The 24,506-nt window shown below is 42.0% G+C and overlaps 1 protein-coding gene across 3 annotated transcripts in view; it reads right to left on the reverse strand.

The window, feature by feature from the left end:
- TEK (TEK receptor tyrosine kinase) overlaps positions 1 to 10,745 on the reverse strand; it is a 60,734-nt gene extending 49,989 nt beyond the window's left edge. For all 3 annotated transcript variants that reach the window (XM_078384892.1, XM_020796186.3, XM_020796185.3), the window contains exon 1: positions 9,931 to 10,745. In XM_078384892.1, coding sequence (XP_078241018.1) covers positions 9,931 to 10,003 — 73 coding nt within the window. In that variant the 5' untranslated portion in view covers positions 10,004 to 10,745. The remainder of the gene's footprint in view (positions 1 to 9,930) is intronic.
- Positions 10,746 to 24,506: the final 13,761 nt, after the last annotated feature.

The following is a 24,506-nucleotide window of genomic DNA, read 5'->3' on the forward strand; positions in this document are numbered from 1 at the left end:
TTCTTAATGAAGTAATGTATTCTACAGTCATGACAATACGTCTATATTTGCTACTAGTTTTTGATACTGTTGAGAAATGTTTCAGAACTGGAAGTGAACAAGTTCACACTACACACTCCCATAGTTTGAGGATCTCCCTTTGCAAGCTTAGACTAGACCAATGTTAGGTTCTCAGATGTTCTTGGACTGAAACTCAAAGGTTTCATTCTTGGGCAAGGTGTGGCTTCTCAGTTCCAGGGGTTCCTGACTGAAATAGATTATCTAAATCCATTTCAGTCTCGCTTCAGGCCTGGTTATGGGGTGGAGAATGCTTTGGTCAACTTGGTGGATGGCCTGCATTGGGAACTGGACAAGGGGAGTGTGTCCCTGTGGTTTTTGCTGGACCTCCCTGTCGCCTTCAATAACATTGACCATGGCATTGGTTGCCCTGTTTGATGACCTGTTGAGAGAGACCGACAGAGGCAAAATGTCTCTGTTGATCCTCCTCGATATCTCAGCTGCCTTTGGTACCATTGGCCACAGTATCCTCCTGGGGAGGCTCTCCAAGTTGGGAATCTGTAGTCTGGTGCTTGCCTGGCTTCGATCCTTCTTGGAGAACTGTCCTCAGAGAGTACAACTTGGGGAGAGTGTATCGGCCCCATGGAGTCTCAATTATAGGGTTCCACAGGGCTCGATTATCTCCCCAATGCTGTCTAATATCTATATGAAGCTGCTGAGTGGGGTCATCAGGGAGTGTGGGGCTTCGTGTCATCAGTACACTGATAACACCCAGCTCTACATCTCCTTTTCCCCAACAACAATGGATGCTGTTCCGTCCCTTCAGCGCTGCCTGGAGGCCGTACTGCAATGGATGCAGGAGAATGGACTGAGGCTGAACCCAGACAAGACGGAGGTCCTGAGGGTGGGTGGCCCCACCATCGGTGGTTTGGGAAACTCCCTCTCTTTTGGGGGAGTGACTCTCACCGCAAAGAGTGAGGAATAGCATCAGTTGTCCGCTCCGCCTATTTCCATCTCTGGCGGATTGCCAAGCTGTGTCCCTATCTTGATGTTGGCGTGCTCACCACTCTGGTCCCTGCACTTGTAATGTCAAGAGTAGACTACTCCAATGCGCTATATGTGGGGCTACCTTTGAGATTGATGTGGAAGCTCCAAGCTGTGCAGAATGCGGCAGCCAGACTTCTTACTGGGGTGAGAAAATATCAGTATATTTCCCCCACTCTGGCTGCCCTGCATTGGTTGCCCATTCATTTCCACATTGATTTCAAAGTGTTAAGGATGACACATAAAGCCCTAAATGGTTTAGGACCTCAGGTAGATCTTGGTGGGAATGCCTCCTCCCACCTAGATCTACCCGGATCAATCGTTCTAGCCAAGACGGGCAGTTGAGGGGCCTAATGCCAAGAGAGGTCTACAGAGAAAGAACAAGAAACCAGGCCTTCTCGGCGGTGGCCCCTCGACTCTGGAACAGTCTGCCCCCAGAGATCTGTCTGGCTCCCTCGCTGGGTGTTTTTAAGACCAAACTTAAAACTTGGCTCTTTAGTCAGGTTTTCCCTCCTGTCATCACCTAATTACTTTGGGCATCTTGAATTGTATTAATATTGTTGTCTTAATTTTATTATATTGTTTTTACTTTTATATATTATTGTTAGCCGTCCAGAGTAGACTTCGGTCTAGATGGGTGGGGTATAAATTGAATAAATAAAATAATAAAAATAAAAATAAAGTATCCTTCTGGATATCTCTCTGGGATGGAACCTGGAGGTGCTGTTTCACAGTGGCTCCGGTCCTTCCTGGAGAGGAATACTCTGAGGGTAGTGCTGGGTGACTTCTGTTCAACACCCTGGGCATTTGTGGTCCCTCTCAGGGTTCTGTTTTGTCCTTATGCTGTTTAACATCTATATGAAACCACTGAGAGAAGTTGTATGGAGTTTTGAGGTTCTGTGTCATCAGTAGACATGGGCTATTCATGGCACCACAGGTACCACAGAGGCCCATTCCCTCCTCCCAGAACCAGCCGGTTCACTCACTGTTCACCACACTGAGTGGGGAGACTTCGCATCTCACCTCTGCGCGAAAGTGGTCAGCTATGCAGGGAGGAGGTGAAGAGCCAGTTGGGCTCCTTCTGTGATTGGCACGACAACCAGGGATACAAATACAAAAAGCCCATGTCTAATCATCAGTATGTAGACAACAGCCAGCTCTCTCTCTCCTTTCCATCTAAATCAAAAGAAGCGGCTTCAATTCTAGATCAGTGTCTGGAGTCAGTAATGGACTGGATGAGGGTGGATAAACTGAAATTTAATCCAGACAAGACAAAGGTGCCTCTGGACAGCTGTAAATTTTCAAGGTTTGCTTCCCAATATAGCATTGCAGTGAAACAAAATCACAGATAATACTGTGGGGGTTTAGGAAGCAGGGGCATGTTGGATTGGGGTGTGTGCACACATGCATATGCATTGTGCATGTGAAAAATCAAATATCACAAAGAAGATTAAGTTACGAAAATTTCAAATTATATATAAAATAACGAGTCTGCACTGCTAAAAGAAATGGCACCTTATTTTTTATCCTGATTTCTGCAATGCTCTTAATTTTCTGAGCATTTACCTGCCTAAAATCTGGATCTGTGTATAAGTGGGTAGCTTTCCCATCATAGCAAAAGGTTGTCATTTCTTTAAATGGTTCCCCTCTCTGCACTGTTTTATAAATATAACCCTGGAAGGTAGGTTTGTCTGAGAAGTACTGACAGGCCCAAGCCACAAGCTTTGTGACTGAGGGCACGTCTACACTGGCCTTCTTTATGCAGTGTGGTGTGATCTAAACAGGGTTGCTTAAGTTTGGGGTGGGGAGGCCCAGTTCTCCTAATCAGAACCAGGTAAACTAGAACTAAACTTTTTTTTTTACATAGAGATGTGGTGGGAAAACTACCCTGGCTTGATTTCTGTTCATGAGGTAGCTGTTAAAGGGAAAAGAATATGACCAGAGCCAGGTGATGGGTGTAACAGCCTCCTCATGCATCACAAAGGGGCTATTACGTCACACTCACTCACACTTAATTCACGCTGCCACCAAACATTCCCTCAAATAATACTTCAGGCCAATGTATGATTTCTAAATAAAAGAACTTATGTTTATTGAGTACAACAAAAGGAATGGTAAATCACTTGAAGAAAATTAATAAGGCAATCACTGTAATAAAGTAACACTCACACACACTCTCTCACAGACCCTCACTAGATAGCACAGTTCTTACTTCACAATATCTTCAAGCCCTATCTCCCTGGCATAACCCTATCTCGTCCCTATCTCTAATCCCTATCTGAAAGCACTCACACCATTCACTCCCCTTATATACACTAGCTCCACCCCTTATGTCCCACCTCCCGTCATGCTATTGGCAGATGACATACAGCTTCAGCAGTGACGGACAGGTGATGTCAACGTTACTGTAACAGTGGGCTTGGGCTGAAGGATATACAGTAGTCCACACTAACACATAGAGCACAGACAGCTGTATGTTCAACATGGCACCAGCACTGCAGCCCCAGATCAAGCAATGACAACTACCATAACTTTCAGATATACGGGCAAATATTTCCATTAAACATTTACTGGAGTAGCTCCCTTTATGTGTGAATCGTATGAGGGTAAGGCATCACCAGAGCCTGGAACACTGTGTCTTAAAAGGAACTCATTTACTTCTCAGGATCTGAAACATTGGTTATATGGTTATTATTTTCCAAGGCCTGTACAATTATTTGGCACGAGTGGCATCTACATCTCCCATCTCCTTGGCCTGTATTCCTGTTTGATGACTGGCCACTGACTGGTTCCCCTCTTTCCCTTCTTGACAGTAACGTCTTTATCCTTAAAAAAAGTGCGTTGCTTCCAGGTCTGCATGAGATTGATCAATTCTGGCCTCACCCTTCCTTCTGCCTGATTTTTTTTCCTGTGACTTTATGAATGTTCCACAGGACTAGACCAAGGCATTTTGTGGCCTGAAACAGGGCACAAAATGGCACTTGTGCCTCCTCACAAAAGTGAAGGCTGTTTCGACACCTGAGAGAAATTCTCACAAACATCTCTCTTTCACCATTTTAAAATGAAAACAACAATTCAGACCACCACCACCATAAGGCACTCTCCCACATATATTTATAAATTAAAGAACAAACATTTTGCTACTGAAAAGTGACTATAAAGTGTTCTTTGAGGCAGCTGCCTTCCTCTACCTAATGGTAAGGTGGGCCAGAATGGGACACTCTGTTGACTCTTGTTCAGCAAAGACCCTTGTGAACTAATTGGAAAACACTGAAGCTTGGCCTGGACAAAAGGGCAGCACTCTGACTGCTTTATTCCTATCCACCCCAATTTCCTGATTTGTTGGACGTAACAACAGACATGAAAAAGCCCTTCACTTGATGCAGCTTTGCCTGTGAGACTAATTAGGGTGTGATTACATGGAGAAATAGATAGCAATGTGGGCCACTTCTGAAGTGGTGCGGTGTGATCTATTTCCCAGCAATTACACGATGCACAGGAAAATTAGCTGCAACCCAATCCAAACCTTCTACTTTTTGAGTCTGAGCTGGAGCAATTCCCTGGCAGATGGAAGGGTCCCTTTAAGAGAGAGCACTCCCTGAATAATGAGCCTTACCAGTGTGATCAGGCATACACTTTTGGAAGCCATCTGATTGCGCCCTACATTGTATTTGAATTATAGATCTTTACTGATTAGGAGCAGCCTGAATGTGCATAACATACAGTACGTATATGCTTTGATTATGAGTGGGATGGGGACAGCCACACTGCCACACTGAGACACTTCCATATGATGAATACATTAATTAATCCATCTGAAAGGCTGCCAAACGACAAGCCTCCTTTTTATGTTTTCCTCCATTTGAAGGGATGCCCAGCCCAAGTTCTTTAAAGATTAAAAAACATGTGGAGCTAGACTAGGGCCCTTGAAGTTGTACATCCAGAGTAAGCAAACTCATCGACTCATTTACTTTATCTTCTAATATGCTACATGCTATCCTCTTCTACGCAGGATGACTATGACACTCTGTCTTCTGGATAGGATGATTATGACATGAGTTACACTTACAATTTCCAGTGTGCAACTTGAGTGTTAAATAAAGAATTGGTCTTCCATAGATTAATAAATTGGCTTGCTTATATTCTGATATGTAAAGATATTTACATATTTACTAAAATATGTTTCTTCAGCAAAATCTTGGCCTCAGCAGTTCTTTCCAAACAGTGAAACTCAGAATTTCATAAACAAAAGCATAATTATTGTATTGACCAACAGATGCTTTATGTTAAATGTTACTCTCCTTATTGCCAGCATATTTATGTTATCAATTGTACCTTAGGCAGACAGTTCATTAGCTGTGTTACTACTACTTGTCACTTTAAAAGTTATTTACCTGTGTTAATAAGTCCATTGCCATCTATTTCACTCAGTCTCTATCCTCAAAATCATATACAATGGATATATAAACCTGTGACCTAAATATTTTAATCCACATATCTGAAGAAATAGATTGTAACCCATAAAAGCTCACCATAAACAATCTGTTAGTCCTCAGTTTTCCCAACTCCTTCTCTTGTCACACTTTAGAATGCAAGTTGACAACAAAAACATCCTTAGAAATGAAGAGCTGGGATCCTATGTATAATTGAGTCTAGCTCCTGTCAGGGCAGAACAGTGGGGAATGGAACTTCGAACCTCTGACTCGGCAGCTAGATACCTAAACCACGGAGCTATCCCAGCAGTTCCTCACACTTGAAATGTCACTGAACAACAACAAAAACCAACAACAACAACAATAACTTTGTTGTTTTTGCTGCTGTTGCACTGGTCATTATGCAAAAAAATATAATTTGCCAGCTTCCAAAAATCCATGGGAACATCACATGGAGAAGGTTTCAGAAAATGAGGAAGTCAAGATCTTGTGGGATTTCCTGATAGACACCTTGAACATAACACACCAGACATGGTAGTAATAGAATGAAGAAATGTCTGGATCATTGACATTGCAATTCCAGAGGATGCCAGAATTGAAAATAAAGAATTGGAAAAACAGAGTTCTGGTACAAGTACAGAGACCTGAGAATTGAACCATCTCACTTGTGGATAAAATACACTTCAGGGTCCTCATAGTCATTGGGGCTTTGGGAACAATATCAAGGAATTTCACACAGTATTATAAGCAGTTGCAGATCTCAGAAATAACACCATCAGAGCTACAAAAAAATGGCAATTATAGAAACATCATACACACTGCACCGATACTTTGGTTAAAATTTGTATCTGTTATACAATGATTTTATATTTTTGATTGACTGTGCCTGCCATGTTTGAATAGTAACTATAATACCTCACAGCATAGCTCAGAATTAAAGCTATAACTGCTCTGGGCACTGAGGACAGATACTGATTAATTTTGCATTCTTTGCTCTTATATCTCTTTGGCTGTCCTGCTTGTGTGCCTTAACTCTTCATTTAAGGGCGCTTTGTGTAATGAGATTTACACCTATGTAGCGAGTACACGTTCCTTCCTGTATTCACTTTAGCAGCATTTTTTGGAGGGTGGGAAGGGTTGGGGAGCTGGCCCGGATCCATGGATCACACAAGGAAAAGGAGGGGACGCATTTAGTATCTTTGGCAGAGAAGCTCAGCTGCTGGTCCCCACCTTGGAACAAGGGTGGAGTAGATATGTGCCTTCTCTTTGGCAACACCCACAACCGACCTCCCCTCTTCCTTTCCTGCCACTTGGAGCAAGGTTAAGTATGCTGTAACAGCATTGAATAATGCCTCTGCTGCTCAGGGAATGTCAGTACTGCTTTCCTGGACTCCGCCTGTTGTATCTAGAGCAGGGCGGGTTCTCATTGCCTTCCAGCATTCACCCCAGGAAACATGATATCACTCTTGAACAAGAGCGGGAAAGCTGACAGATCTATTGAGATGGGTGTGGCTACAATACACACCTACAGCTGTTAAATCGTGTGGGGTAGCAGATTTTTAGGTTCAAATATACATACTGGACCTCTCTCACACACACACACTCACTTCTCTGTCCCTACTCCCCATCACTTGCGGCTGTAAATGCGGCTTCATGGTGCCAAGGACTCAGGATAAAAATACATGTTATAGAGCACAGTGAAGAGAACAATCCTTAATTAACAAAAGCATTTATTTGGGTGTCACAGCAGAAGCTTCAATTTGCTTTCTTTCTCCGGTAATTGGTCTTCAACATTTAAGCATAGGATTCCTCTGAAGTATGATTTTACAAACCCATAACAATGTCTGAATCACTCCTCCAACATTAATACCTTTCGGCTCTAATAACAGGCTATGCATAATGTCTCCTTCTTTCACTGAGACAACTACAGAAGAAGGGTTGGTAAGACAACGTGACACCTCAAGCATGGGGTATGAGCAGGTCAGTGATGGAGGAACAAGGATGGATTGGCACAGCAATAAGTACAGCACTGGTAAGTCCAATGTAGAAAAATGCAGTAATGGGTATGCTTTCATTCTCCTCTTCCTTCAAAGTGTGCCCACCCCAATTTTTATCATAGCATTACGCCTAGAAAGTAGGTTAAATCGGGGCAATAGTTATATAATGAGCTTCATAGTCTCCGATCAACATTTGAACTCAGTGGTTTCTGGTGGAAGTCTAGCAGTCCGTTCATATACACCACTAGCTCTCAGCGATGCTGATGCACATTGTGACTGATAGTGAAGAAGGCACAGTAACCACTAGGGGTGGAACATGGGGCAGAAGTAGACACTCATGTACACTTACACACACACACACACACACACACACACACACACACACACACACACACAGAGAGAGAGAGAGAGAGAAGGGCAGGCAGCGTAGCATTCAGAAAGGCCTTCTGCCTCCTTTGCAGGCTGAAGCAGGATGACTGAGGGGGAGTGCGAGAAGAGTCAGTACTCCACTCTCCCTAATGGGCAAACTACCGTTGGATAACTGCATGACTTTACTCCTGAATGAGCCTCAATTTGTATATACAATGAAAAATTCCATACAGATTTGGCATTATGTGAGAGCTAACCACTTTAAATGATCATGTTATGATTTTGACATAAAAAAATAGCAGAAAGAACTCTTTGACTGTGCTTTCTCCTTCTTATCTATACACATGACAGTAATAAGTTGTTAGGCTGGAAAAATCAGCATCTCTCTAGAGCAGTGGCTCCCAGCCTTGGGTCCCCAGATGTTCTTGGACTGTAACTCCCAGAAGCCTTCACCACTAGCTATCCTGGCCAGGATTTCTGGGAGTTGTAGTCCGAGAACATTGGGGGACCACTGCTCTAGATCCATGTTCTCTAGTCCCCCTTGTCTGAGATATTGTTCATTTCATACTTACTCATCCACAATCCATGAAGTCTAGGTACGATCAAGCCTCTTTAATGGGTTTTAATTAAGATAATTCTATGCTGAATTGTACAGATAGGTATTCAAGTATATTGCAATAGTTAAGACCATAGTTGTGAACAAATGCTACAGTTGTCAGAAATAGACAGACATATTGATTGTCATAAAAAGGCATTTGAATAAAAAAAGTACCCTACTATCTGTAATTTTTGTGATGTTATTTCTTTGATACGCACATAAATTAACCAAAGAATAATGTTCTATTCTGGTCATTAGATTCTACTCCTGAGAAGCACAGAGAGTTTATAAAGTGAGCTCTAGCCTCATGTGTAGATTGTTATAATTTATAGTAGGTTTTATACTCCATTTCTAAGATTTTCTGAACCATCAGTTATGTCAGATGCATACCATAAATATGAATCACCATTCTAATGTCAGTTGTGAAGATAAGATGATGCTGGTTTTCCATGTCCCCAACTCTCAAATGTACCCTGACAAACACCATGTTGAATAGTTCCATCACTGATACTGAACAGGAAAGTAAGTGAGACTGGCTGAAATTGATCAAACCCATTCTAGCTAGAGTAGGATTTGAACTCAGATCCCCACATCAAGATCTCAGCTATGTTTTGTTATGCTCATTTTATTCTCCTTCCAGAGATTTTTGTAATGCTGCAGGCTTGGAAAGTACAAGCAAGCTGCTGACAAATAATAGCAAGTAAGAAAATACACAGGGTTGGAGAAGAGAGATGAATTAAAGGGGGGGGGGAGAGAAAAAGAAAAAGATCACCAGTATCTTTCACTGAATATCACCAGTATCTTTCACTAAACAGAAAGACTCAACAACTTTTTAAAAGTGTATATTTAATTTGATGGTGCCAATTATAATGCAACATTATACTGTAACTGGCACCATCAAATTAAATACGCACTTTTAAATTGCCCCTAAATGTAATAGCAAAAAAAGCTGATCAGTGTCAAATGAGCACTCAGTTTTAATGTGTATTGTATGAGAAGTGGTTTCCACTGGCCAGCGGCTGGATTCTCTAAATGAACGTCTATTAAGAATACATCACATCTGGGTTTTTTAAAAAAAGAAAACAAAAATAAAATTTAGGATCCCGGGAACAAAACAGGCAAGTTTTTTTTACATAGATCTGTCAAACAGTTGACTTAGTACTTTAGAATAATTTAGAATAAGTCACTTATTTTTGAAATAACAGATCCAAAAACATACCCAGGAGTCAAATATGAATCTCCAGAGCTAACTCCAGACACTCAAACAAATTCTCTAAACAGTGTAACAGCCTATTGCATGAGGATGTATTTTAAGGTCATGTAGTATCTTGCCAAGGCAACTTCTCTGGAGTAAAGTGAATAGAAAAACACAAAATCAGACCCTCAAAAGGATTTTGAAACCTTCACTTGTGCATCACAGAAGTTAGCCGGTGTGCCCTGTGATTCCCCCCCCCCCCGAACTCGGAATAAAGTGGAAAAAAAAACACCTTACCTGAAAGCAGAAGACTGAATCCCAAAAGAACTGGAAGTGCTGGAAAAGTCCACACTTTGCCCAGTATATCCATTCAGTTTGCACTGCCGTTCGTGGAATAACAGACGTCCTTTCAGTAGGAGAACTCTTGGTTCTTGTTCTGTACTTGCATTGTACAGTAATTCTTGCTCACCAGGCAGGACAAGTTGATCGTAAGACTGCAGTGAGCAAGAGAGCAAGCTTTTGTGTTTCTGTCTGAGCACAGGGAGTTTTAAGTTCCTTTTTCCTGTTTCCTCTGTAGATTAGGATAGGAAAGGTAGGCTCTTAAAGGCGTTGGGTATCAGCAGGGTTTGTCTGAGGGTCTATGAGCTCTTTCTTTCTAACACATCTAAACAAATCTTTGCTGTGGTTGTGGGGAGGGGGAAGAGGGTTGCTCTCTGAGAATCTCCCCCCCCCTCCACAGGTCATGGCCAGCATTGTCAGAAACAATAGGGATATCCTCCAGTAGGAAGAATTATGACAAAAACAAGCCCCACCACCTAAGCCTGGTATGTGAAAATCAGCCACTCCACCTCCTCTTCCAATTCCCTATCTGTTAGTTACTTCCAGAGATCCTTTTTGAACTATGAGACCTCTGTGAAAGGCTTTTAGGGTGGAGAAAATCCTGCTGTTTTCTTGATTTATCTGTTCATGATGGCTAGTCCCTTGATATCATTCATTACAAATTGCATTTATATTCTACTTTCCCACCAAAAATCACAGTCAAGACACAAAACTGGCCTCCTAGTCTTGTTCTCACAACAACCCTGTGAAGTGAGGGTGGAGATGGGGCGAGCAAAAGCCCATGTGATCCTTGTACACAATCCAAAGGGTTAGGGTGGTGATATTAGACACTAAAAAAATCACCAAAAGACATAAGCTAGCTCTCGACTTCTCATGGATCTTCATCAGGTTGGGTGCCACAGATCTGTGGACAGTGCCCAAAAGTTCCAGAAATCATGGTCACATTTGTGTGCTGGGATTTAAGAAGAGGAGCTTGTCCTGTACCTCTGGCCATGATTTGTGATGAAGCCCTATAAGTGGTTGAAAGCTAGCTTATGATTGTGAATTTTTTTTTTAGCAGTCTAGGGAAAGTAACATCCACTTTTGCCTATGGAGTAAGTTAAGCTAGGAGACAATGATGGACTGAGGTTACCCAATGAGCCTTCTACCCAAGTTGGAATATGAAGACCAGTCTTCTACTCTGAAGCTGAATGATCAATATCCTCCAGATGTTGTTAGACTGTCTCACTCAGCATCCTTCACCATTGTCTCTGATGGCTAAGGTTGTTGAGAGCTGCAATCCAACGACATCTTAAGGGATGTCCTTTGCTCTTCCCTGCCTTAAATGCTATAGCATGTAGGCTCTGACCTAGCAGTAAGGGACCCAGAGTTGTATCCACAAGATACTGAGATGGCATGAGACCATTTATAATTTAGGGACAGAGTGGAGGAACAAGGCTGCAATCCTACATGGGAGTAAGTGCCACTGGGTTCAACAACGGGAGTTATTTCTGATATGCATATGATCTCACTGTGAATGTAGTTCACGTAAGATATCCTCAGAAGGCAGGGTAGTAGTAGCATTTTGCTTGATTGCTGTTTATGTGAGACTGTGACATGCCAACATGGGTATGCACATACTGAACTGCTTTGTTTGCTTTCTTCCTATGGAAATGCCGTCTCAAGGCAGTTTGTGGCACTTCAAACAAAATAAGAAAATGATTGAATATTTCACAAGAACATATGAATAATAAGAAAACAGAATCTGTAGAGGAAATAAGCAAAAGGCTCTCAGCATTAAAATGGAGACATAGTGCAGTTTTAAAAGCCTGTTAACAGGCAATGGAGGACCTGAAGGACCTCTCACAGGAGATTGTTTCCTGTGTTGGGATGCCACAATTTCTCCTGTCTCAGCATGTCCTCAAAGAGGAAATGCACAGAAGCAGAGTTTGCAGCAAGGGACCTTCATCTAAGGGATTCAAGAGAAAATTGGACAGCCATCTGTCAGATCTGCTTTGATTTGGATTCCTGCATGGAGCAGGAGGTTAGACTTGATGGCCTTACAGGCCCCTTCCAACTCCATTATTTTCTGTGATTCTATAAAAAGCTGGGTGGGTGGCTCAGTGAGTTGAGTATCTGTCTGGGCAACCAAAGTTGGACGTTCAGTTCCCCACTGGGCTTCCCAGAGGAGCCAGCCTGTGTGGACTCAGGGAAGCTGCACAGTCCCAGGACTTGCCCAGAAGAAGAGAAAAGTAGACCACTTTTGAGTATTCTCTACCCAGAAAAGTCTGAAAAAGGTCACCAGGCAGAATTAACTGGACAGCACACAATTATTACTATAGGACTAATGACTAGAGATGGGCACGAAGTTAAAAACAAACTAGGAAATTCATTAAAATTGCTAATTCATTGATTTGGATTCGTTCTGGTTAGTCCAAACTAGAGAACCTGAACTTTCCTGAATCAATAGCTTTTGGGGCAATTTCTGAAGCTCCTAGTTCATTACCCCCACCCCAGCCTGCCCAGTGCTGCCACCTCTTCTTCCTCTGCTGCTGCCACCATATTGAGAACCCTAACCCAGGCTGGTGACTTTTGCGCATATGCCCGTCTCTCAGTTTCTAGTATTCTGTGTGCAGCTTCTGTTTGCAGGATGTTATCTGCTTCTAGTATTCAAGGTATTTACAATTTTCATCACTTGATAGTGATTCTATAATATTGCCAGTTTTTAACTCTATTCCATCTAGTTTTTGTCTCATATCATGTACTATAAACACAACTGCACATCTGTCAATTCCAAACTGTGTTTAGCAGTGATTCTATCTCCGTGGAACTTATTGCATATAGTTTTAGGTCATCCATGTATAACAGATGATTGATTTTTCCTGCTTTTTCTGAAATTTTTTGTTATTGTTGTTGTTGTTGTTGTTGTTGTTGTTGTTGTTGTTGTTATTATTATTATTATTATTATTATTATTATTATTATTATTATTATTATTATTATTATTATTATTATTATTATTATTATTATTCCTTTGTACATGTTTATGAAGATTATTATTGGGCCCCATTAGAGCTGTGAGTCTGTTCTGCGTGTTGTGCATAAGTTTTCATATATCTTTACCTCTCAACTTGAGTCTCCCTCCCCCTTCCGATTCAGTTTAATGCTCTCCTGATATTCTTCAGGCTGTGGCAAAACACATTCTTCCCAGTCCTTGTGAGGTGCAACCCATCCCTTGCCATAAGTCCATCTTCCAGAAACCACAGCTTGTGGTCCCAAAATCCAAATCCCTCACCTTGGCATCACCTTCATTCGCCTGGAGTATTTTCCTTTCCCTTTCTGTTCTTCTACAGAGTATTGGTAGGATGGATGAGAAGACTATCTGGGCCCCAAATCGTTCATTTTCCTTGCCAGGGCTTCGAAGTCCAATGTGATTCCTTTGTAGCTCCTTTTGGCTGTGTCGTTTGTTCCCATGTGGATGAGAAGTTTGTGTTTATGGGTTTTATGTGATGGCAATCCTTCTGTCAAATCCCTAATCCACCCTCCAGGCAGGTTCATCATCCTGGCAGGTTCATCATCTTCTCAGCATATTTCAGTTTCAATCCCATGCAGTAGGGAGTCTCCTACTACCCCTGGCTTTTCTCTTCTTTTTGTGTGACTCTGTTTGGCTGAACTTCAGCCTCTCTCATACAGGGTCTCTTGTATGTCTTCCTCTGCATGCTGTCTGCCTGACTCCTCTTCAAGAATCCAAAAGCAGTTTTGCTGTTCCACTGGTGAACGGTGTCTTCTGCTTCTTTTGCTCCTAATGGCAACTCTTTTCCATGGTGCTTCTTCCATGAGGCTGGTTCTCTCCTCAGCAATCCCCTCTTTTGCCTTGTCTTGCTGTTCTTCCACTTCCAGTGCCTCGCTTGGTGGCTGCTGCTCAGGAGTTATCTCTATGTACTCGGCATCTTCCCTTATAGACTTTAGCCTGGCCACCCTTTCCCTCAGTTCTTTCACTTTTTCTTCCAACAGTGCTACCAGTTTGTATTTGCTGTATGCGTATGCTGTTTTTAAGGCATGAAGACAAACATTGCACACATTTTGCAGGTCCCTCCATAATCCCTGTTACCTTTTTTTCTTTTTTTGCATATTATTTTCCTTTGTTTTGTGTTTGGTCTTCAGGCCACAACTGTATGTTTCCTTTGTAAAGTCTGATTTCTCAGATGTAAATTATTCTCTCAGTCACGTCCCTGGAACATTAATGTGATTTATGCTGTAACAAGAAATGTCTGATGAAGTGGACCTGTCTCGTATAATATTTAAGGTGCCACCATGTTTTTGTCTTTTTTTTATTTTTAATTTCTATTTTGCTTTTACATATAACAGGTTATCTGTAATGTTCAAATCAGGCCTATATTTTTATGACCCTTCTAAATTCCAAGGAAATTTGTTGACTCATTAATCACTCCAAACTTTACTACCCACCTTGTCATCATATAAACAAAAGCAACCTCTCCCTAAAATAATTTCCAAACTGGTAATGTGAAGCCTGTGTCCCAGCTATAACCAAGATAATCAGGTCTGTCTGAAACTCAGTACACAGGTAGTAAAGCCAGCTGTCTGCTCTTTTTTGACCCATGATAACGTCTGTGACGGACAGGTCAGTAACCACTCCTGTCCATCACAGTGGAACCCTGATTTAACAACCAATGGTGGAATAGAAGGGGCGGAACCAAGGAAATATAAGAATGGAAGACAGTAAAAGATCAGTTAAGTTAGGGACTTCAGTTAGGGATATCAGTTGAGGATTTCAGGTAGGGATGAGTAAGAGTTAGAGTTAGGACTTCAGTGGTTAGAGAAAGAGCTAGATTGTCAAAATTAGAAGTGGGAATAGTAACCAGTAAATACACAAGGTGATTAAATGGCAAATAATTAAATAAACGAAGACATTGCAATGATTGTGATTCTGAGTAAATAAAGAACATTGGTAACTTTAATAAAAACTTTCAATGATTGGTAGCCTGTGTTGGAGTAAAATAATTTACATTGTGGATAAAAGAAATCCACTGGTGGCAGCGGAAAAGAGTGAAAATTAAATGCCATGCCCAAAAGGGAACCTGGGTTGTGTAGAAGAACAAACAGGTGAACTGGGGGTGTGTGACAACATCTTTCACAGGTTGTTCACATACTATAAACACTACAAGAAAGGCCGAATGGCAAGGTGTGTGAATGCATGGCCTGGGGTGTGATATCCAATCCACAGCTGCCTCAGCTGTAACTTGAAAACAACAACTCTAATACTGCCTGCATCTTTCCTGATGTACATCTAAGGAAGACTTACCTGGTGAAAATCCACTTTGCCATTAACTTTTGGACTTCACGTTCTTCACACAAGCCTGATGAAGTGGTCTTGATCCATGAAAGTTCGCATATTGTATAATGATCTTTTTTAGTGGTGTATAAAAATTTTGCCTACTCTAGCATTTATATTTTGTATTGACCACATGGCTCCCTTTTATTTCAATGGCACTACAAGATAGTTTTTTTTTTTTTTAATGCAGCATTTCTTCACAGACAGATCAGATGAAGTTACGGAAAAGAGTTCTGTCAGTGGCTGCGCTGTGACATTGCCTACGTGACAGGCTTCTTGATGTTACTAGCTTGCCACAGTTAGAAACCCAGTGCTGGGCTAGGTGGGATGTTGGTATGTTCTAGGTTTTTCAGCTCTTTTTTCAAGGCCTATTGTGAGGCAAAAATGATGACGCTAAGGCAGTCATACTTTGGGCACAGCATACAAAGGCAATATTCTCTGGCTTCTGCAAAGGTAAGACTTGACTCACAAACCTTTTAGAATTATTTGAAAAGGTCAGCAGGCAAGTGGATGAGGGAGAACCAGTGGGTATTGTCTATCTGGATTTTCCGAATGCATTTGACACAGTCCCTCAACAGAGGCTGCTGAGAAAACTCCACAGTCAGGGGATAAGAGGGCAGGTCCTCTTATGAACTGAGAATTGATTGAGAACCAGGAAGCAGAGCGTACATGTCAATGGACAATTTTCACAATGGAGAGAAGTGAAGAGCCGTGTGCCCCAGGGGTCTGTCCTGGGACTGGTGCTTTTCAACCTGTTCATAAATGACCTGGAGACATGGGTAAGCAGTGAGGTGGGCACGTTTGCAGATGACATGAAACTTTTCTGGGTGGCGAAGACCAGAAAGGATTGTAAAGAGCTCTAGAAGGATCTCTCCAAACTGGGATAATGAGTGGCAAAATGGCAAATGTGTTTCAATATGAAAAAATGTAAAGTACTGTAATGCATATTGGGGCAAAAAAAAAAAATCAAAACTTTCGTTATCAACTAATTGGTTTTTGAGCTGTCCGTGACAGATCAGGATAGAGATCTTGGTGTGCTAGTGAACGGCTGAATGAAAGTGTCAGCCCAGTGTGTGGCAGTAGTGAAGAAGGCCAGTTCCATGCTATGTATCATTAAAAGAGGGACTGAAAATAAAACAGTCAACATTATAATGGCATTGTACAAAATGTTGGTAGGATTGCACCCAGAGTATTCCATACAGTTCTGGTCTCCGCACCTCAAAAAAGGCATAGTGGAACTGGAAGAGGTGAAAAAGAGAGTGACCAAAATGATGACTGGGCTGGGGCACCTCCCTTATGAGGAAAGGCTACAGCGTGTGGGGCTCTTTAGTTTAGAGAAAAGGCACCTGGGGGGGACATGACTGAGACGTATAAAGTTATGCAGGGGGTAGATAACGTGGATAGAGTGAAGCTCTTTTCCCTCTCACACAAGACTAGAACCATGGGGACATCCACTCCAATGGAGTGTAGGGAGAATGAGAACAGACAAAAGAAAATATTTCTTTACCCAGCATGTGGTTAGTCTGCGGAACTCCTTGCCACAGGATGTGGTGATAGCATCTGGCCTAGATGCCTTTAAAAGGGGATTGAAGAGATTCCTGGAGGAAAAGTCCATCGCAGGTTACAAGCCATGATGGGGATGTATAATCTCCAGATTTAAAAGGAAGGTACCTCAAAATGCCGAATGCAGAGGACAGGTATCAGGAGACAGGTATCTAGTTGTCTCGTGTGCTCCCAGGGGCATCTGGTGGGGCCACTGTGAGATGCAGGAAGCTAGACTAGATGGGTCCTTGGCCTGATCCAGCAGGGCTCTTCTTATGTTCTTATGTAAAAGACAATAATGCCGAGAAAAGTTAAAGGCAGCAGGAAACAAGGAAGATCAGGTTTGAAACGGACTGACTCCCTAAAGGAAGTTGCAGAATTTTGAGTTTATAAGAGCTGAGCAGGGCAGTTGAGGATAGGACATTTTGGAAATTGTTCATTCATAGAGTTGCCATCAGTTGGAGGTGACCTGATAGCTCATAACAACAACAACTCATGAGGCTGTAATCCTAACACATTTTCTAGATGCTAGACAGTAAGCTCCATTAAACATAGTGAATGTGATGTCTGGGTAAAGATGTATAAATAATATCATGCTGTAAAATACTATCAAGAAGATAACTGCATGTATGTTGACTGGATCGTCATCAATGAACTGATCACAACTGCATTAACTGAGGTGGCAGAGGAATATTTCTAGTTGGACCGGTTGGGCTTTGGGGACCAAAATTTATCTTTGTATGGTGGGGGTTACTTATATCTCATGGGATTCTTGATGCCCACTTCCATCAGAACTGCAGAAATAGGTAAAGCTGCAAATAAATGAAAATGTCTTCCATGGCTTATATCTTTCCCTAAGCCGATGCCTCTTTCAACTCTTACAACGTAAGTTTTTAAATTACTGTGTGACACAAATCATTCATCCAATTTTCCTAGAGCAATGTTACACAATATTTAGAGAGCTGGGGAGATAGATATAATAAATGAATATAATGACATGCAGGAGTCATCTTCAACTTAGCAGTGGTAAGAAAATGTTTGGCTATCAGAGGATAAGCTTACTGTCTCAGACAAGACCATTTCCAACATGTCATTATATTCATTGGTATGATAACTAACTTGCCAATATCTGCTGTATGAGAAGACTAAATGTGTGATTTTTTTTCAGTAAAAGAATTTTTCCCATATTCAATGAGGGTAATTTCAAAGTAAGTGGGTATAGAATTGCTTCCTAAGGCTGCAGTCCCAAACGTTTTTCCTAGAAGGAAGCCGTATTGATAACAGTAGGATGTGCTTCTGAGTAAGCACACGAGGGATTGCATTGTATTTACAGTTTGATAGCAAACTATGCTTGTTGCTTGATAGCAGATTTTAAAATTCTGGCATTTTTTTACACTGCATTCTGATACAAATTACAGTAATTGATTGAACCTAATCAATCATGGATTGCTGCGTTGTCGTGGCGAGGGGGCTTGAGTAACTCAGAGAAGCTATGGGCTATGCCGTGCAGGGCCACCCAAGACGGACAGGTCATAGTGGAGAGTTCTGACTAAACTCAATCCACCTGGGGTAGGAACCGGCAATTCCACTCCAGTATCTTTGCCAAGAATGCCCCATGATCAGAAACAAAAGGCTAAAAGATATGACTCTGGAAGATGGGACCCTCAGGTCAAAAGGCGTCCAACATGCTACTGAGGAAGAGCAGAGGACACGTACAAGTAGCTGCAGAGCTGATGAAGTGGATGGGCCAAAGCCGAAAGGACGCTCAGGTGTGGACGTGCCTGGAAGTGAAAGGAGAGTCCGATGCTGGAAAGAAAAATACTGCATAGGAACCTGGAATGTAAGATCTATGAACCTTGGGAAGCTGGAGGTGGTCAAACAGGAGATGGCAAGAATAAACATCGACATTCTGGGCATCAGTAAACTAAAATGGATGGGAATGGGTGATTTCAACTCAGATGATTATCATGTCTACTATTGTGGGCAAGAATCCCGTAGAAGAAATGGAGTAGCCCTCATAGTCAACAAAAGAGTGGGAAAAGCCGTAATGGGATATAATCTCAAAAATGATAGAATGATGTCAATACGTATCCAAGGCAGACCTTTCAACATCACAATAATCCAAGTTTATGCACCAACCTCCATTGCTGAGGAGACTGAAATTGAACAATTTTATGAAGATTTACACCTTCTAGAACTGACACCGAAGAAGGATGTTCTTCTCATTCTGGGGGACTGGAATGCTAAGGTAGGGAGTCAAGACATAAAAGGAATAACAGGGAAGTTTGGCCTTGGAGTTCAAAACGAAGCAGGGCAAAGGCTAATAGAGTTTTGTCAAGAGAACAAGCTGGTCATCACAAACACCCTTTTCCAACAACACAAGAGGCGACTCTACACATGGAAATCACCAGATGGGCAACATCGAAATCAGATTGACTATATTCTCTGCAGCCAAAGATGGAGAAGCTCTATACAGTCAGCAAAAACAAGACCTGAAGTTGATTGTGGCTCTGATCATCAGCTTCTCATAGCAAAATTCAAGCTTAAACTGAAGAGAGTAGGAAAAACCACTGGGCCACTCAGGTATAATCTAAACCAAATCCCTTACGAATGCACAGTAGAAGTGAAGAACAGATTTAAGGAACTAGATTTGGTGGACAGAGTGCCTGAAGAACTTTGGATAGAGGCTTGTAACATTGTACAGGAGGCAGCAACAAAAACCATCCCAAAGAAAAGGAAATGCAAGAAAGCAAAGTGGCTGTCCAACGAGGCCTTACAAATAGCAGAAAAGAGAAGGGAAACAAAATGCAGGAGAGATAGGGAAAGTTACAGAAAATTGAATGCAGACTTCCAAAGAATAGCAAGGAGAGACAAGAGGGCCTTCTTAAATGAACAATGCAAAGAAATAGAGGAAAATAACAGAAAAGGAAAAACCAGAGATCTGTTCAGGAAAATTGGAGATATTAGAGGAAAATTTTGTGCAAAGATGGACATGATAAAAGACAAAAATGGAAGGGACCTCACAGAAGCAGAAGACATCAAGAAGAGGTGGCAAGAATACACAGAGGAATTATCTCAGAAAGTTTTGGATATCCCGAACAACCCAGACAATATAGTTGCTGACCTAGAGCCAGACATCCTGGAGAGTGAGGTCAAGTGGGCCTTAGAAAGCCTGGCTAACAACAAGGCCAGTGGAGGTGATGGCCTTCCAGTTGAACTATTTAAAGTCTTAAAGGGTGATGCTGTTAAGGTGCTACATTCAATATGCCAACAAGTTTGGAAAACTCAACAGTGGCCAGAGGACTGGAAAAGATCAGTCTACATCCCAATACCAAAGAAGGGCAGTGCCAAAGAATGCTCCAACTACCGGACAATTGCACTCATCCCACACGCCAGCAAGGTTATGCTCAAAATCATACAAGGTAGGCTTCAGCAGTATGTGGACCGAGAACTCCCAGAAGTACAAGCGGGATTCCGAAGGGGCAGAGGAACTCGAGACCAAATTGCCAACATGCGCTAGATTATGGAGAAAGCCAGAGAGTTCCAGAAAAACATCTACTTCTGCTTCATTGACTATGCAAAAGCCTTTGACTGTGTGGACCACAGCAAACTATGGCAAGTCCTAAAAGAAATGGGTGTGCCTGACCACCTTATCCATCTCCTGAGAAACCTATATGTGGGACAGGAAGCAACAGTTAGAACTGGATATGGAACAACGGATTGGTTCAAAATTGGGAAAGGAGTACGACAAGGCTGTATATTGTCACCCTGCTTATTCAACTTATATGCAGAATACATCATGCGGAAGGCTGGACTGGAGGAATCCCAAACTGGAATTAAGATTGCAGGAAGAAATATCAACAACCTCCGATATGCAGATGATACCACTCTCATGGCGGAAAGTGAGGAGGAACTAAAGAACCTTGTAATGAGGGTGAAAGACGAGAGTGCAAAAAACGGTCTGAAACTCAACATCAAAAAAACTAAGATCATGGCCACTGGTCCCATCACCTCCTGGGAAATAGAAGGGGAAGATATGGAGGCAGTGACAGATTTTACTTTCCTGGGCTCCATGATCACTGCAGATGGAGACAGCAGCCCCGAAATTAAAAGACGCCTGCTTCTTGGGAGGAAAGCGATGACAAACCTTGACAGCATCTTAAAAAGCAGAGACATCACCTTGCCAACAAAAGTCCGAATAGTCAAAGCTATGGTTTTTCCTGTCGTGATGTATGGAAGTGAGAGCTGAACCATAAAGAAAGCTGACCGCCGAAGAATTGATGCCTTTGAATTGTGGTTCTGGAGGAGACTCTTGAGAATTCCCTGGACTGCAAAGAGAACAAACCTATCAATTCTAAAGGAAATCAACCCCGAGTGCTCATTGGAAGGACAGATCCTGAAGCTGAGGCTCCAGTACTTTGGCCATCTCATGAGAAGAGAAGACTCCTTGGAAAAGACTTTGATGTTGTGAAAGTGTGAAGGCAAGAGGAGAAGGAGACGACCGAGGATGAGATGGTTGGACAGTGTCATCGAAGCAACCAACATGAATTTGACACAACTCCGGGAGGTGGTGGAAGATAGGAGGGCCTGGCGTGCTCTGGTCCATGGGGTCACGAAGAGTCGGACATGACTAAACGACTGAACACACACACAATCAGTGAGTAGATCACTGCATTTTAACTTTTTTACATAAATTTTTGTTTTCTGCCCAATGAATAATTTTTGTGGCCAGCGTCATTGTTCAGAGGTGGTTTTGCACAACAGATGGATCTTTATCATGAGGTGGCAGCTAGGCTCAGTGAATAGAGCCCTAGATTATGTTCTGGCCAAGCCATCTTTGGACTGAGGCCAGCCCTACCACTAGGCAGACTAAGGCAGAGACCTCAGGTAATAAGAGACTGGGAAGTAGCACCAAGGGGCTGGGGGGTTGTTGTTGTGCAGTTTATTGTTTTCAGGTGCAGGGGAAGATGCTGCTCTATAGCCAGTTTTGAAGAAATACCCAACCACCAATTCAGCCAACTTCTGTACGTGAAATTGGAAGGAGTGCCCGTCTCCGCCCCCCATGAGGGCACACTGTCTGTGCCCAGCTTTGCACTGAGCAATCTCTTTTATTTATTTATTTATTTATTTATTTATTTATTTATTTATTTATTTATTTCTATCCCACCTATCTGGTCGGATCAGGACCACTCAAGGCGGCTTCTAGTGAGATAAAGAACTGTGAACTGAAGTTTGCAAAACCACAGGATTCATATTCACTATCTGAAATTCAAGCAATGCTTGGTTTGTTTGGTTGCTGTGTGTGTGTGTGTGTGTAGTTCTTTATCTCTGCACTTTGGAGGACTAACATCCTTAAGTGATGCTCCATTTGCTTCCTGGTATCTATGCGCCACACAATTCAGAAGGCCCAAGAGGTTAACCTTGGCTCATTTCCTCCTGTTTCTGTCTCCTCTGAAATGTTAAAAGAAGCTAAGTATGGTTTGGTGTTATGCATATCCTGCTTTGGAAACAGTAACTCATGCCAAAAATCACATGAAAACAAAAGGCAGACTTTTGAGAGTGTAGAGAAATGTTCATATCCTAGAATCCTATTCCTGTATGGCACAGTTCTGTGAACTTCCCCAAGACAAGTAAGCAGCTGCTTGAATCTTCCTTAAAGGAAATGAAGATGGACAATTTACATGGCAATTTTCAACATTCTTCTCAGCCCAAGAGCAAGGAGATGAGATGAAGAGGAAGGTATACACAAAAGGAATCCAAAAGTACCAAATATTTGTTAACTAAATTGGAGTTTAGCCACAGCATAAAACTGACTGGAGCAGAATCCCAAGACCAGCCTTCTTGCATGGCATCTTATAGGCCAGACATATGCCACTTTGGAGATATTTCATAGTAGAAAGATAGCCAGGCAGTGGTTTCCTGCCTGGTGGACAGAATCTCACCTCTGTCTCTTCTATTGGAGAATCAGACTTTAATCTTAGTAATCTCAGTCACTGATGTTTTGTAAAACAGGTATTTCAACAACAAAAAGGCAATTAGGTGGCATCAGGCTACTGCAATCATCATCTTTGTGGAAATGCTGGCGTCTAAACAAGTACAACATACAGTACATTTAATTGGTGATCATATATAGCTAGTGAGCCATTGCATAAGGACCAGCCCTACTGTTAGGTATAATGAGGCAGTCAGTTTGGGGCATCCTGAAAATGAAACAAACTGCTATTTATTATTATTGTACTTCTAGTGCCAGCAAGATGCAGACAGGTGTTTATGGGATTTTATGTTTCAGGGAGCAAAATAACTATTTGAGCCTCGGGCATAATGAGCACCATGACTTGGTGAAGTTAAGTGCCATCTGCTCCTCTGCCTAAGCCAGTCAGTATATCTGAGAATGTGCCTGGACTACATTGTGATATTGCAGGAGACAGAGCATTTCTATCGAAGTGACTTCTGACAATGTTTGGCCTGATAGGGCTTAGACTTTAATCTTCACTAGCCCTGCCAAGAGAGCTCATGATGAGGGATTCTGGAGTCGTTAAGTATATATCCAGAGGGCCACAAATTGCTCACTCTTAACATATAGCTTTTGCAGTTTTCCTGGTTTATGCTTTTTATGGCCCTCAGGAGCATTGTTGGAACAAGCGTGACATAGCACCTTGCTGGAGCCAAGGCAGATCTGGTTAGAGCATGGGTGAGCAACCACCTACAGAGGAAGGACGGCTGGGTATACATGTGATATGTCAATCATATACCTCTGGGCATCCAAATCTAAAGCCGTGTGCCACTTTATCAAACAGCTCAATTTTGAGATATTTCCCATTACTCTATGGCAGCATATCTTCTAGTTCCTCAACCAGAGCATGCATATGGAGGCCAGCATCCTATTGTAGAAATGTGGAACAGAAGAGCAGATCAGTTAGAAGTCCCCCCCCTCCAACAATAGTTTCCCTGTCGCATTCCTGTTCTCACCCTAATTGCAGGCTCAGTCGACAACAGTGAGCCTTCTGGGCAGGGGCATATGCACAACTGCTCTTCAGCTCTGCTTTTTTGCAATCAGATATTGGCCTTAGTATTTTTTTTTTAATTGTCATTGACTAGTCAACAAAAACATGTGATGTTTCCCTTACTTTCAAGCTAATGGTTCTTGGCAAAGTGAAGCTAAGAATTCCTCTTTAGATGAAGAGATGCCCTCTATATTAATAGAAATTATTGCAATTTTATTGTCAATAATGCTCTTGAAATAGCCTGCTTTTGGTTAAAAATAGTCTAATTAGTCTTAGCATTTTAATTTTTTTTTTAAAGTTTACCTATATTTCATATAGGTCCATAATTTTAAATTGTGCAGTGCTCTGATATGAATAAAGAATTAAGCTAATGGTCTTGGCTGCCAAGTCCAGCTGGACCACAGATAAGTGCCTTGGCACTATCAGCTACCAACAAAAGCAGCTACTAATAAAAGTAGAATGCTGGTGAAATCTAGGGCTGTGATCCATTAATTTTCAAGGGTGGAAATCAACCTCAGTTCTGTAAAACAGTAGAATTCTTTTAAAACAGTGAAATAGGTCATCACTTTAAACCCAAGTCTCTCTCACACACATACTCACATAAAAGGACTGTTTAGTTTGGAAACAGTTCATTTCTGCTCTCCTGGTACTTCCTTAA

This window comes from Pogona vitticeps, chromosome 2 (assembly GCF_051106095.1).
Source record: "Pogona vitticeps strain Pit_001003342236 chromosome 2, PviZW2.1, whole genome shotgun sequence".
Lineage (NCBI taxonomy): Eukaryota > Metazoa > Chordata > Lepidosauria > Squamata > Agamidae > Pogona > Pogona vitticeps.